The sequence below is a fragment of the Streptopelia decaocto genome, assembly GCF_964273445.1.
Source record: "Streptopelia decaocto genome assembly, chromosome: 5".
NCBI lineage: Eukaryota > Metazoa > Chordata > Aves > Columbiformes > Columbidae > Streptopelia > Streptopelia decaocto.
In genome coordinates this window covers 41551890-41567839 of record NC_138659.1, presented here as the reverse complement: position 1 = coordinate 41567839, position 15950 = coordinate 41551890, and the positions used below count along the sequence as shown (strand labels likewise).

At 42.2% G+C, this 15950-nt stretch overlaps 1 protein-coding gene across 2 annotated transcripts; it reads left to right on the top strand.

Annotated features, from left to right (window-relative positions):
• The first annotated feature begins 213 nt into the window (after positions 1-213).
• On the top strand, positions 214-8941 carry LOC309439783 (protein NDNF-like). Of its 2 annotated transcripts, none has more exons than XM_082052826.1 (4): positions 214-604; positions 2721-2910; positions 4532-4665; positions 5662-8941. In XM_082052826.1, the coding sequence occupies exons 2-4, from the start codon at positions 2729-2731 to the stop codon at positions 7011-7013; spliced, it is 1668 nt and encodes a 555-aa protein (XP_081908952.1). In that variant the 5' UTR covers positions 214-604; positions 2721-2728; the 3' UTR covers positions 7014-8941. The 2 variants fall into 2 exon arrangements, with proteins under 2 accessions (XP_081908952.1, XP_081908953.1); XM_082052827.1 differs by lacking the exon at positions 214-604 and adding an exon at positions 854-885.
• The last annotated feature ends 7009 nt before the right edge of the window (positions 8942-15950 follow it).

Sequence of the window (15950 nt, the reverse complement as noted above, 5' to 3'; positions counted from 1 at the left end):
GGCAAGGAGACCACGTGCTCTGTGGAGGAACCATCAAGCTACTCGTGCAGAGCTGGTTTTCTGGAGGAGATCAGCATGCCCCTGGCTGGCTTGTATGAAGGGCTAAGAAGGGTTAACAGTGTTTGCTCACTCCATCTCACCCCCTCCTCCTCCCTGTGCGTTTCTGTGACAGACCTGCTCTCCGGCCAGCTCCAGCAGTCTGGCTGGGGCTCTGTGAAGGAGGAGAGTCCGGCCGCCCGCAGGCAGCGCCGGCAAAGGTGCCTCCCAGCCCTCCAGAAGGAACTCTAGAACTGAAAAAGCAGCAATCAGAATGCTGAAGATTTCAAAATAATGCAAGTCTAAAATAACCTTTGGAAACACCCAACTTAAGAAAACACCAGAAGTCTCTGGTTATTTTTCCTTTTCTTGAAAGACTGCAAGCATTTTTGTTACTATGTCTGCTCAGGAACCATATGGAAAAATCAGTTCACTACCCTTAAACTGGTTGCACAGTTTTGGTTTTCATCTCTCTACAGAGAACTGAGAAGTCTATATTGTTTTATTTTACGCTTTTTCAGCAAATATAACAAGTGCTCTGGGAATCATCTGGCCAGGAACACAATAGGTAAGCAGAGTATTTTTTTGTGTAACATTTTCAAGAGTCTGAGAGTATACTGTTTGTGTAATTGAGTGAAATCAGCCTTTAGCATGATGTTGTCTTTGGGATAAGCTGATTATAGGTTGGTTGGTCGCTTGGCTTGTTTGTTTTCCTGGACAAGAACAGCTGAGCTGCTGTGGTATCAGTGTGGTTTGCAAGATCCTGTCACTTAAGCAGCAGAAAGCCTTTTTTTTTTTTTTTTCCAATCCTCTCCAAAGCACAGAGCAACTCTGATTCGACTGTCAAAGGTAAAACAAAATATTTGGGGTTATCTTTTGAATCTGTAAGCTATAGTTAGACTGCAAGAATAACAAAGTGGCAAAGAGATGACTCAGAGTCATAATGAAAGCTCTGGTATAATAACATTAAAATGGAATTGATACAATAAGCTGTTCTTTCGACTTGTTCAGATGCTTGTTTAGTCTTGCATTCTGCCAGGTGCTAAAAATATTACAAAGAAGAAGAAAATATCCTAACTTTGTTAAGATGTTAAATAAGACATTCATATGACCTAGTAGTGATAATTTCAATAATAATCTCACCAATACTAAAGAGGTACATTACTTCGGGGATCACAGATGAAAACAAATTATGTACATGAAAACTAGAGATGTATTTATTACTAGGTTTAAATGTGCATGTTTGAAATGGATTTGTAAAGAAACTGATTCTTTCATAAAGTCACTTTAATTGTAACGGACAGGTCTGCTGAATTGTAGATATTTTGACTGCATAAGATCTTTTGCACATTTGCAGGCACCACGAGGAAAGTGCTGATCTCAGAAACAAGTAAAAATTACAAAGGATGGAGCCTTTGTCTTATGTTCTCTTCTATCATTAGCCAATAATCAGATTTAACCAGGATCTTTACTACTTGCTGCTCCTAAGATGCAATAAGCTACTTTTTCTGCAAAAAAAAGGGATCTTGCTCACAGAGCTCCCTCTGCTTTCCAAATCCCTGAGCTACAGCTGGCACCTGTATTAAAGGTCCATGCCCTTCCTTCTCCCGTTTATACCCTATCTACTTTTGCACTTTCCTCTCTTTCTGAAACTGGATGTAGCAGACACAAAAATGTGTAAGGATAATGAATAATCTCACCAAAGAGTGTATTGTCAAAATTTCTTGTCCTAACTGGAGCGTCCTATCTGTGCAGCTCTGTGGAATGTACACAGCACACTTTATATAAACTCACCATTTTCAGAAATGATTTTTAGGACTGTTTGCATGCGTTACTTTCATAGATTCAAAGCTGACAATAAAGCCTCCTGGTTAAAGGAGGACATACACAGTTTCTGAAATCTCTTATCGGAGTGAATCCAATAGTCTGTTACAGGTTCCAGAGAACAACAAATGCTGCAATGGGCTGAAAGTGATGCAGGTGTGAAAGGGATGTTCAATAAAGAATCTCAGAATGATTTCTCTAGCTGCTCTACAGCATTAAATCTTTCCTCCAAATGAGATACACTAAGAGCTTAAACTCCTAAGTACTAACATAGGGATTTTTATCCAGGATCCCCCCACACTTCATCAAACAGTGTCTTATACTGCTCTGAATAACTTACTCTGATCCTCTTCTCTACACATACCTGTAGTCATGATTGATGAAATAAAAATTAAATGATCTGTAACAGAACAGTATAAGCAGTGTTTCAGATATAGTGACCTACTGTAAGTTTGAAAATGGCAGTTCCATTACAAATAACCCAGCCTTGAAACCTAGCAAATGAGCACTATAAACCAGAAAAAGTATTTCAAATGTAATTCTCTGCTCATTTTGTCAGCAGTGAAATGTTTTTTTAGTAACTATATTGTGATATTGCACTTGTGCTACATTGACTGTATTTCTCCATAATGAAAGACTTAATAGCAGCTTTTGCCATTAAATCTTTGCATAGAGATCTTCTGAAAAATATTTCTCTGCAAACTTTAAGCAATTTAGCAAAATGGAGACTGGCATTGTTTGAATGCCTGCCTTGCTGCAATTATGATAAATACAAGGAAAGACACAGAAAGAGAGGGCCATCGATTATTTTCTCACCGAAGACAGTGGTTTCCATTCACATTTGTCATCTTATTTTGCAGTACTGAAGATGTTCTGGTTTTATCTGCCTCTCCATCTTCTCATGGTGGCTTGCTTGTGTCATTCCATAAAAGTGCCCACCACCAGTTCCCAACAGAGCTTTAAGACTGATCTCTTCAATTTCTACCACTCCCTGATACTTGTGGATGGTAAGGAAACTACAGTTCACCTGCTGAAGGATATACCTAAAAGGTAAGAGCAAACCAGTCACTCCTGTTCTCAGATCCTTCCCTCTGACACTGGGAGCTACAGGCTACCAGTACAAGCCAAGAATTGCCCTCTTAGTATCCACTGAATTTCCAGAGAAATATACCATTGCTATCAAGCTCAAGGGCCTTTGCATTACCCAGAATCTGGAATGACCCTCTGAGGTGAAGTTTAGATTCACGTATGTATTTCAGGCACTTTTTGGTGGTGTTTGTCAGAGCAGCAGCAGAGCTGATTCAGAGCAGGTGGGCTCCAGCAACAAACAGTTGTGTCACATAAACAGCCTGGCTTCAGACATGTAGAGATATATTAGCCATCCTAAATTCACTGTGAAATACAGTTATTTTACCCAGCAAATTAACTATTCAAAAAAATCAATATCTGCTCAGATTTCCTCTTTTATCAGAAAATCTTCTGCCAGTGTCCTGCACGCTGGAAGTGTTTTTGTTGAATGGTGCTAAAGCTTGCTAAGATCAAAAGTGCTTTGCATGTGGAAATTCCACTTCCCCAAAATATCTGCAAAGTTTTATGCCATATGTAGACACAGTGGTGATCTAGATATTACGACTGGCACTGCATCTCGGGTAGCAAAGACCGATCTGCTTGTTGGGGAACAGACAGACTCCAAGTGGCTGAATCTGACTCGTCTTTGGACAGTGACCAACACGTGTGGATTTTGACATGTACCCGAGCAGAGCGCTCATGGAGCAGAGAGTGAGCCAGATGGTTCTGTCTTGCTATGCATCGCATGGAAACTGGAACACAGCACGTGTTATATAATGTGACAATCCTCACAAGAACTCTTCTTGTTAAAGGCAAATGGATATTGAAATATCAGAAAAGCTAATTTTGCAATGCTCTTGTAGAATAACATTAAGACTGTAATGAGGAAGCAAAACTTCCTGCAGTTTAGCATGATCAGGTGAGGACCTTATGAATCCCAGAGTCATCCAAACAGGAAACCAAGAGACGACAAGTTTTGGCTTAAAGTAATGGACTCCAGAATGTGGAACTGTTTCCAGTGGAGCTTGACTGTAGCCCAGTAGCCATGTCCTGAAAGTAAGCCAGACCTCTGGGCTGACATGAGCTATCCATAATGACTAGGCTTGTCTCATTAATTAACAAAAAACCCCCTTGAATTGCTTTTATTTAACTGCACAGTGAGTGACCCAAGTCCATACATTTATATGGCTCTATAAAGCTATACAGTAAAACCAACAGAAATAAATAGGAGACCAAAGGAGTCAGACAGGAGGCCGGGCTTTTTTAAGCAGGAGTCAAAGCCTGACCAAGTAGACCGATGTCACTTTGTGATACTCACCCAATGCATGTTAAAGTTCAGTGGGAAAAATATTGCCAATGGTTAATGGAAAAAACTTACAGCAAATATTTGTGGATTAGGAAAAAAAAAAAGCAAAAGCATGTGTTCTTTCCATGGCTGAATATTTCGGACATTCAACATCTCTTTGTGCTGATGCACCTCAAAGACCATCAGTCATTTCTACCCACAGTGGAGTGACACACTTCAGAATGGCTGATTACAAGGAGTCTTAGGCAGACTCGAATTTCCTGACACTGTCCCTCTGTTTTTAATCCACATTTACAGGTATTACTTTGTTTTGGAGGAAGGCAGAGCCCTTGCACCTTTCACAATAACAGTGACCCCCTGTGATGTTCCCATCGAATGGAGCATCCATGTGCACAAGGCTTCAGCAAGTTTCCTTGGAAAAGCAGCACGAGGTAAGACCTTTGGTCTGCTCAAGCAGAGACAAAGAGAGCATAAGCTGTTCATATGGAGTTGTGGTACAGGAAATTCCCCACAGGCTTAAACATCTCATGCCCCCCTCTCCTGTAAACTGCCATGGGCTGATAGGAACATTCCTGTCCCCATGGGTGAAACATGGGATTTTTACCATCAATTCAAGTAAATTAAGGATTACATGCAAAAAAGTTTAAATCTAAGGTTAATATTTGGGAACAACCCTGGGTCTTCAGAGTTCCACAAATACAGATTGCCTTCACAAGCTGTTTATACTGGCCCAAACTTCCCTCTGCTGTCTCAGCTCATTTTCTGTGGCTTAGGCCACTTGAACCACTCATTTTGCTCCCCACAGTGGTGTGGACTAGATTTAGCTGTTTATTTTTTTAGGAATACCATCTACAATGGCAGTGGGCATTATGCTGCCTTTAGCCTAAGAGGAAATTCCATTCTCTTTCATGATTATTTTTAAAATTATTTTTTCAAACTAAAATCTGAAAGCTGCCATTAACAAATTCTTACCTGTCAGGCAGTACACCTGACTGAGGAGTTCAAATAACGTTCCTTTGAAGTAATAAGTTCTCCCTCTTCATAGGAGACGATGGCACAAAACTAAACCAAAGAAAACTCCTTTCATAGAAAGTATGAGTCTCCTTGAACAAAGTACCTGAAGAGATAGCCATTGGAAAAAGAAAACTGTAGGGACATCAGGCACAATACAAGTCAAGCTTTTGCAAGTTGTAGTTTTATAACTGGTCTTTTTGAAAACATAATTCTCCAGCTGCACTGCTAAATTAAAAGCTACTCAAATTTTACTTTAATAAATAATCAGTAGCAAAAAGTATTTTTAGTTATAATTATTGTTTTCAGGAAGAAAGTGGAATGTTCCCTGATGTATGAACAATGAAACCTATGTGATATGCTTTATTACACATCTGTTAAAACAAAAGTTACAAGTCTGCTTTTTTTGCCTACAGGTGATCATGATACCCAAGACGACTCAAAATCTCAGAAGGCTCCAAGCATGGTATCCACCATTTTTAACTATAAAGGAAATTCTGTAGAGACTTACATGGGTATGTCTTCTCATTCTGCCCTTTATATGCTAGAGTTCTTATCCACTGAGCGAGACACACACATTACCGTGTACTTTACAACTGACACAACATCTGGGCACCTCTACCCAGAACTTCCAATGGATCCACGCTTAGATGTTGTTGGCATTGGGCATACAACAGTGACTCTGACCTGGAAACACAGTCCTTCTGTCTTGCAACATAGAGAAAACATCCAGTACTGTCTTCTAGTTAATGAAAAGCACAACTATAAGAGCTTATGCGCCGCTGAGACAGCAATCAGATCCTCTGGAATGAAACAGCCACCTGCATTGGCTTTGTCTCTCTCTCCTTACCTTCTTGAACCACAGCAGGTGATGATATTGTCCAACAGTGAATTGAGCATCATCAACAAAGCAAGTAGTGGGGAAGTCAGGCAGATATGCGTGGGTACCAAGAACACATACACGGTGCCCAATCTCAGCCCCAGCACTCAGTATTACTTCGACGTTTTTGTTGTCAATCTCCTCACAAATGCCAGCGCTGCTTACACTGGCACATTTGCAAGAACCCTGGAGGAACCTGAACCTAAGGTGGTGGAGCTGAAAGATGGGAAAGTGATTCAGGTTGTCCTGGATGGGAAAAAAGGTAAATTCTACAGTCTGCAGTACGAGGCAATGCACAAGAAAATACAGTTCTCCTTTCTGTTGTGTCATGGCCAAGTACAGATTCACATAATGAAGAATGGTAGAACGGTGGCACTGGAAAACATCTCAGGGCTGAGATATTTCTCTCTGAAGGGAAAGCTACTGGACACATATTTGATGCAGCTGAGGTCCACAGAGGAGTCTAACTCTTCTGTGAAAGTCCAGGTGTCCTCCCATTTCCACAAGCCCTTATTCCCACTTCTTCCAGAGAGCTTAAAAATTAAATCCTTCAGTAAACTGAGGACCTGCAACTCTGTCACCATTGCCTGGCTAGGAACACAAGAGGAGAGCAAGTACTGTGTGTACAAGAAAAGGATTGAAGAAGATCAGGTCTGGAGGCAGCTGCAGAGTGCAGACAGGTGCTCTGGACCTGAATCCCGGCCCAAGTCAGAGAAAGTGCTGTGCAAGTATTTCTATGATATAAATCTCCAGCGAGCTGTCACTACAGAGACAATTCAAGGGCTGGATACAGGGACACTTTACTTGTTTGATGTTTATCTCTTTGGGCCATCTGGCATCCCCATCAGATATCACAGCAAAGTTGTGAAGACCAGAAAAAAATGTTGAAGGTTTGCAAAGAAAGGTTTTTAAGTGAATGAAGACTGTTATAAAAATCTATGCCGACCCATGTCATAGCCTGTGCAGTTTAAAACATACTGAGACAAAAAATTTAAAGCCATGAGATTCTACAGAGGAAACATCTTAGTCGTCTAGATTATTATGCTTACTTTTGCATCTTCTCTCCTGTATAAGTTTGTTTTTCACCTCAGCTGTCTCATTCAGACATCAGAAACAGACCTGTGAAACAAATCCATGCATATGGAAATGAAATTCCCACAAGGGAATTTCCCGAGAGAAATACATTGGTTACCTAAAATACTGAAAACCAATACAGAACTGGTGGAAAATGCCTCTCAAGAAGCACACATCATTATTTTAAAGTCCCAGAGAGTTTCCCACTTTGTGTAACTCCACCAGCTGATGGGGAACTGAGATACCCCACAAGTCAGGCTGCTCTTGAGAAAATGAACTTCCCACTGTGTCTCCAACAGGGACAGAGACAAAAAGCAATCAAAAAAAGACTGTGGAACTGGTGTAAAGCCTCACACCTTGAGTGAAGCAGGCTGAAAGACATCTTCCCCTATCACCCGCACGTTTCCTTGGCTTTCCTTTCTATAGAGAACCTGTGCTTTGTTAGAAACCAACAAAATTCAGGCCAGAAACCGGCGCAGCTCTTCTGGGGAGTGTACAAATACACTGCTGTGTTGCTGCCCATGGAGGAGAGCAGCCAGTAAGGAATCTCACCATGGAAAGGTGGTTTTTGTCTATACTCTGATATGAAGCCCATGCCTATCACCATGTGACTCCTGAGTGTAATATAATCACTCTTTGCTTCCTTAACCCAACCTACAACAATGAATGCATTGCTTTAGGAAAAGTTAAACGTGGTTTTCCTAATAAATATAATGGAGGGAAAATATTTGTAGTGAAAAAATCCTGACAAATACATTTTTTATTGTCTTGTTTCCTTGATTATCTTCCTTAAATGACAAGAGTGTAAAAAAATATGAGGAGAAAAAAGTCTTCATAAAAATAATCTTACAGTCTACTTCAGTTATCAGCAGAAAATATTTTGCACATAGGCTCTTGGCAGCTCTGGAATTTACATATAAAGAGGTACAATAGATTCACTAACACAGAGGTTCCCAGAAAAGTCTTGCCTGTTGCAATGCTTTTTGCTCCACAATTTCACTAAGCGAAGATAAATTATTAATTCCACTGTTGTACATTTCAGAAGTCTGCTTGCAATTGCAATTCAGAGTCATCAAGGTTTTAGTTTACTCTGAATAGTTATTACTTCCAAGCATGCTTGGATGCTCTTGGTAAGGACTGAACCCATCCTCTGTTCACACACAGAAGATTATATGTTTCCTGCTCCAAAGACCAGGCAGCATTGTGCACCCTGTGTAGCGCACACTATACATTACCAGACTCATCATTCCCAGATGAAGGGCTCTCACATTTGCATGGGATCAGCTGCAGTATCTGGACTTAGGCTGGGCTTTACATTCCTGCAGGGGTTATTCTGCCACGGCAGGGCCCATGTGCTCTGTGACCTCCTCCCCACACTCTGCCGGCCCTTTGGCTAATTACAGGGGTTGGCAGCCACACCGCCTTCTTTCCAGGACAAGCCTTCTCTTCATTCTGCTCCTGCCAAAAATAGTCTGAGCTCAAAGAGCAACAGAAGTCACCTCCACTTGGAAATCTTTGTTTTCTTCTGCCTTCCTCCTCAGTTTCAGGCATTTGTATTCTGGATGAACTTCACTTAGACGCTCTACAAATTACTGTAATAACAACCATAATAATAATAGAGGAGGAACAGGAAGATCTGTTTAATTGTAGATACCATATATTCTTAATCCACTGTCCTCAGCCTGGCAAAGCATTAACCCTTGCTTTTACCCTCTGTACACAAATGCCACAAAAATGTCACTGAGAAGAGCAAGACACATTGGCACCTTGCCCAATACCAGTGTCTCTACTGAAGAATATCTTTCACTACAGAATTGGCTTTAGATTTCTCAGCAAAACCTTGGTTTGGGGCTGTAGCCAAGAGGTCTGAGGAAGAGGTAGAAGGACAGTGTGGGAGAGGGCAAAAAGAGAGCTGAGCAGAGGTGACACATAAGCAAAGGCTTGGTGTAGCACTGAGCTGACCGCCAGTTAATCAGAGTTTGGAGGTCAGCAGACCTTTCAGGGGGACTCTGAGAAGACCAACAGCTTCTCGTCCTCTCAGCTTCACCAGCTCCTCCTCACTCCACCTCCCCTGGCCATTGCAACTTGCAGAAGACAGGCTGAGGTAGAGACCAGTGAAGAGCTCTGAAACCACAACTTACTGCTGCTCCTGCGGCCCAGGCTGTGGCTAATGCTGCTGCTAGGGGGGCCAATGCCGGTCCCTGGCTCATAGGAGAAGCTGCCACCCACAAGTACTAGTCCCTCCACCAGCAAAGGCCCCCGCACACAGGAGAGCGAGCTTGGCTGTAGAGAGGGACACACCATTCTGTCAAAACGCATTGCCTCTAACACAAGCTGAGAAGGCGTCCTGCCCCTGGGGAGCAGCCCACTCTGCTCATGCGTGCAGCCAGCCAGAGTCTGTAACAGAGCCCAGTAGCAACAGGGAATATTCCTCTCCATTGATCTTTCCACTGTGATTCCACCTGCGTGTGCCAGATCGCAAACCTGTTTTCAACTCATTTGTGCCCATACCCTGCTTATGAGGCTGCTTTTGGGGGTACTGGTTTTTAAGCTGGGTGTCATTTCACTGACTGTCCCGGGCTGCGCTACACCATTGGTGCTCTTCCTACCCCCTACCAGCTGCTCACCTGCACAGCTCCCCATCTTCTCTTTCAAAGCTGTTCAGCACCTTTTTATCTTCTCTCACAACCATTTCAGGAGTGTTTGCCTACTGCAGCCTGACCATAAACTTTTCCCAAACTAAATTTACCTCCTTCCTTCTCATTATGCTCTCTGCAGTCTTTCTTGCTGAATTTCTAGGGAAGCTCTGATCCTGCAGCCTAGCCTATACTAAGCTGTCATCAGCTCTTCCCATCTGCTCCCCATCCCCGCCGGATCTGGGTCACATAGGAAGTTCAGACAGATAACTTCACGGACAATATTTCAAGAGCAATGTTTTGCTTTGTGGATCATCTGAAGTCCTCATCAGTGTTGTCAAAGTATTTTCCTAGTGTTCAGTGGTGGGTCCCAGCTCTTCTGTGCTTCCAGCTATCGGATCTCAAGTCCTGTCACACTGAGATCAAAGCCTTTGGCCATGCTTCTCTCCCCGACTTTTTTACAGAATTGCTCCCATTGCTAAGCCACCCCTCCACAAAGAAAGTGGGGGTCAGGGGTATTAAGAACAGAGAGGGCAAGTATTAAGAAAAAACAGGTTTCATATCCATGTCCCCTTCCTCTGTAGGCTCAGCATCACAGATATGAAACAGTGAAATAATAGAGCACAGGCTTCTAAGTTTGCCATCGTGTATGCCTGTAAGCCACAAAATAGTACAGTGAGGGGCTCTTCAGTAGCACTTTCCCGTACTTCATGCAAGTGCTATTGCTGGAAACTTTGAAACATAAACGAGCAATTATTATTGTCTTAAGTCACGTACTTTGGAAAATACTGCTACCTAAAGCCAGTATAGCGGTTTCTGACATTAGGTTCAAGGACTGATGACATGAGTCAATATTTAACTGACACTGAGAATCACCTATTCTGTTATTCTTTTTTCCTCCTGTATTTAACAGCCCATTTATTCATTGCCTTTTACTTTGAGTTTCCTAACAAATAAAAATACCCTCCAAAGTGGATCTGGTAGTCTTCTAGAAATTGTTGCCTCTCTGTCCACAAATACATTCAGGGATGCATTCACTGTATTTAGCTTTTTTTAAAAAAAATTTTGTCTTTGTATCTTTGCATGTTTTTTTCTGGCTAATACCTCCCCACCCAGAAGACTTGCTTTTAACTTAAGCAACATATTAAAAATAGTCTTGCTATTTTGGCCCCAGGTGCTGGACTGAAATCCTGTTCACTAATTGCTTTCAAAGACACAGAATTGATGTGTTTGTTTACATGTATACACATTAGCCTCATTCAGGCTTTATTACTGTTAAGTTCTTGGGTCTTGGTAGATGAATTTTATGAAATATAGACACTGCTGTTTAACATCTGGCCACATGTAGCTTTGCACAAGGCTTAAAATCCAATTTTAAAAGTCAAATAATATTAGCACTGACTGCAAATCCAAGCCAGTGACCCCAAAATGCCAAAGGCTTTCAGGTGCTGTTAGAGCAACTGAATCTCTCTGGCATCTAGAGAAAGATGGATGACTTAGCAGCTGAATGCTCATCCAGCAAAATGACAAACCCAGGCAAAACAAAATAGACTGTCTCTTTGGGGATGAAAGCAAACAAAAGATGCACAGCTGCTCATCAACATTACTTATTCTGCACATGCTGGATGAGAAATCAACAGTGTGACAAAGCACAGACAGTGAATGCGCTTCTCTTGCAAAACAACAGGTATTTCCTGGGCAAATCTGCCAAGGAATATTAAGAGACAGCATGTAAAAAGCAGCTAAATTCACTAAAAGTGGGCAACAATAAGTATGTCACGCTCCTGCATCGCATTCTACTGCACAGCAGCACGATGTAGCTCCAGGGCGAGCCCAGAGCCTGCTGGGCAAAGCGCCGCTGCCTGAGCTGCTGCCGCTCAGCGGCCAGCGCTGCCGCAGCGGGCTGAGCATCCCGGGCAGCGCCCGGAACGCTGCGCTGCCCCAGGCTGTGCAAGACGCAGAAACAGCTTATTTGATAAGGCTTATCAGGAGGAAATATTTCAGCTGAATTGAACAAGCCAAGCATCTTGCTGATAAGATTAAGGCAGAACAGATAGAAGAAAAATCTGAGGAGCTTTCATTTTATTTTCTTTTAGTCTTTCAAGTGTTCCATTTTTTGCTTGTTTTTGTTGTTGTTTAAAATTAAAGGGTCTAAAAAGTGACAGCAAAGGAACAAAAAAGAAACAAACAAAAATCTTGCTGAAAGGATGGTAACACCAGTGTTGCCAGTGCCTCTGAGATGTTCAACACTGCCATCATCTGAAGCACGGGGGGTTCCATCTGAATATGAGTAAAAACTTCCTTACCTTGAGGGTGACAGAGCAAACAGGCTGCCCAGAGAGATTGTGGAGCCTCCTCTGTAGACATTCAAGACCTACCTGGACATATTCCTGTGCAGTTTACTCTAGGTGTACCTGCTTTAGCATGTCAGTTGGACTAGATCTCCAGAGGTCCCTTCCAAGCCCAACCACTCTGTGATTACTGATGGGGCCAAAGCTTCTATAAAACAGAGAAATAGAGTGGTGCCAAGGACAGCCACAGACTTCATGAGGTTAAAGTGGGGAGTGTTACTTAGACAAGATCTGCCCACCCAGTTGTGACCACAGATGCTCCCTGACAAGTCCGTATCTTCTCCTGCAGTGCCCTTGCCATAAGGCAGGTTCATTGGAACATTACCTCCCTGTCTCCCTGACAACACTAAGCAGCAACTTAACTCCCTCCAGAGCAAAATGTCCCACCAGTACTCGGGAACATGGGCAACAGACCCCAGTTTGCCAGGGATTTGTTCTTCAGGGATCTTGGTCACTGATTCTGCAGCCTCAGAGGATTTGCTCACAGGGACCAAGCACTATCCCTGGAAAGCTGTATACCCTTGTCCTGCTTTTGTTCTGGGGAATGTTCTCTGCAGCGCTGCTCCTCCACCTCAAAGTTACAAAAGCATCGAAGGGCAGCCTGCCCTGGGTGACAGCAGAGTAGATCAAGGAGGTAAGCACCAGAGTGCTGTTTCTTTTTGCAGGTCTTGGTATCAGTGACACAGGAGCTCAGTTTAAAAGGGTTTTTTCAGACTCCTGTGGTAAATTGCATTGAAAGCAGAACCCAGTAGGAAAGGAGACCTTCAGAGGCCAAGGTGGGAGCAGCAAAGCAAGAAGAATCTGAAGGTAGTGAGGTACAACTTGTGGGCTTTTTTGTTTGGTTTTCTGTTGTGGTTTGATTTGGTTGGGGGTTTGTTATTTGTTTGGGTTTGTGTTTCTTTGTTGTTTGTTTTTGGTTGGTTGGTTTTTGGTTTGGTTTAGTTGTTTGTTTTAATTTGTTTGGATTTTTTTTTTTTGGCCTGGACAGAGATTTCTGCAGAAGGACATCCATTTTCAGTAGGGCTCTGCAGGAGCCCTGGCAAAGGCTGCCAGCAGGATACATCCATCCTGGCCCAGCCTGCAGCATTTCCCAGGCACCAGCACCACAGTGGTAACTGTGATGCCCATCACTTTTTCATTCTCTTTCTAGCAGAAGGATGATTGTGCTTGACTGAGCTTCACCACTGATTCATTTCTGTCTCTGAGATTCAGTGCCAGCCCATAAACCACTAAGCCCTTAGTATTCCTGTAGCTCATGACTCACATGACCAGGAGAACTCAGCATGCAGCGTGTTGTCTGAACTAAGACTGTGACTCTAAGGAAATACTCAATCTCTGAGTCTCCTTTAGAGGCCTCTGAAAATAACCACACACAGACTGTTTAGGTAGTGTGCTTTAAGACCTCAGTTTCACATCTAAGAGATCAGCTGTATTGAAAACAAAACTCCACCAACCACAAAAAAACAACAAAACAGCAACTTGGAGCAAATAGGCAAAGTCTAGCTCTTCTGTTCTCACTTTCTTCTGGGAGGCACAGGTCAAAACCAGCCCAGCAACACTTGAAGCAGTTCTACACAGCACAGCTGTTGAGAAAAACATTCAATTTAAAGATGAAATTAACAGTGTAGGCTCCCATACTTTCTTTGGAGGCATGAGGAGGACAACTATGGCTTTAAACAGGTTAAATGAATCTCCACAATGAGCTTAGGGCATGGCCACCCATGTAATAACTGGAACATTTAAGGTCAGCTGTTTGAGAGGATCTCTCAGTTACAGAAGCACAGAAAGGCAACTCTTCTGCTGTGTCCCAGCAGAGAGTTTCACAGGTAGAACGCTGAGAAAAGGCTGAGAAGAACAGCTAGCAACCTGACTGGTTTCGCAAGCCTCACTAATGAGGAAAGGAGCATTCAGGGCCATTGAGATCACATGCCATCTGATCGGAAAATTTTTTAAGTCAACACTTCTGCATGCAAATAACCAACAACATTACAATACACTAAGTACATTTGTAAGATACATAGGTGGGAATCCATAAAGCCTCCTCCTGAACCTACTTTCATAAAACCTATACTACAAACAACTTTATATAAAGTTACACAGTGGTATGTACAGATATCAAGTCACCCCTTAACAATGTGTGCTCTAGGCACTACTAAAGAAGGGAGTTAAAGCCCTCTCCACACACTCAGATATACATGAAGCTCCTTAACAAATTTGTGCTTTCAAATCCCATTGAGCTTGCCTTGGAAGAAATTAACCACGAGCAGGGACTGGATAAACTTGCCATAAAACATAATTCAGAAGATGTTTCAGAAATGAAAACAAAAACACCACCAAATCACAAAACAAACAAAGGAGACTGAAAAGAGTGGATGGGTCAGAGTTGAGTTTCCCATAATTTCAGGAACTAACAAAGCTACCAACAATAAATACACATCACCATGTTTCCAGAATGCTTGCAATATTGTGATAAGAGGAGTGGTGTGGGACAAGCAGAACTATTCCTATTCACTGCAGTGGTGCCAAGGGTTCATCTGTTAATGCTTCACCCACTGCACCCCTATAGTTAGGGAGTTAATTCCTCTACTTTTTCCCATTCTTGATACAGAGACAGTAATTGTATGCGTAAGCTATGTGGCTTAACAGTATCTCAGTGCCACGACTTTGGGCCAGTTTCACGATTTTAGGCATTTGGAGTTGACAGTACCCATGACTGTGGATTGTCAGCTGCAGATTCATGAAGAACCACAAAAGCACAAACAGTTTGCTTACAGTGCCAATCCGGCAGCCTCAGGATGGTTACTTTAAATGATGGAAAGTGAACTTGGAGGTTTCTTTGGCCTTTTTTCATATAGAAGAATCCCAACCAGAGAGAGAACTGATATTAAGCATGACTGTCAGTGAACAGTGCCTTTGAGGACAACAACAATACACCTACAGAGAGGGATTCCTTTCTTATCTACAAGTCAAAGAAGGAAACAATTTTATTATTGGGTTGACCTCAAAAAAACAATATCAAAGACTTGAATTCAGGCAGTTTCCTAAGTGGGTCAAACCCTCTGGTTTTGTAATTTGTGGCACAGTCCTCTGAAAACCAGATTTCCAAAAGCACATAGTGCCAGTTTCTGAGCTCAGATTGAGAACCCACAAATTGGCTGGACCATCAGAAGTGCTTTGTACATATTATCTCCTATTGGGACAAAATCTTTGAAAATCGGTCTGTAACTCCATGAAACCACAACACTTACATCTGCAAACAATTCAGCCCATAATATTTTCCCCCAGTTATGCCCATGCAAATGAAAAAAAATACTACTTGTATAGGAACTACTTAATCCATGTTATTCACATATACTGATCCTCATTTCTCTAGAATACCTGGGAGAAAGCAGCAAGGTGGAGGCTTTTTTGTCCTAGAACTTAACTAGCTACCAAGAAAAAGTCACTTCTAATCCCCAAACACAAGCACTCTATCACTAAAAAGCAGACTGTTTCACTTTTAAATGAAACTTCTTTAAAAGTGATCTCAGAACCCCTATTCACGCAAATAGTTTTTGTTTGCAAGGGTAGTTATTCTTGAAGAAAGGACTCAAAGATGGAATTGAAAGGTGATTCAAAATGTGCAAAAAATCTCCTGTAAGTCTATAGTTCAAAACAAGACATCAGAGCAGAAATGAGCAGTTCACATTATGTCGGGGACAGTCAGTTCTGACTGGAATAACAATTATTTAATAGCCTTTTGAGTCCCAGAAATTGGCAGCAAA

What these genes read in the sequence shown, in the direction of transcription:
- LOC309439783 (XM_082052826.1), top strand. Translation starts at nt 2,729, where the DNA reads ATGTTCTGGTTTTATCTGCCTCTCCATCTTCTCATGGTGGCTTGCTTG. An exon ending in CTGAAGGATATACCTAAAAG is followed by an intron (nt 2,911 to 4,531) that starts GTAAGAGCAAAC and finishes CCACATTTACAG; the next exon opens with GTATTACTTTGTTTTGGAGG. An exon ending in CCTTGGAAAAGCAGCACGAG is followed by an intron (nt 4,666 to 5,661) that starts GTAAGACCTTTG and finishes TTTTGCCTACAG; the next exon opens with GTGATCATGATACCCAAGAC.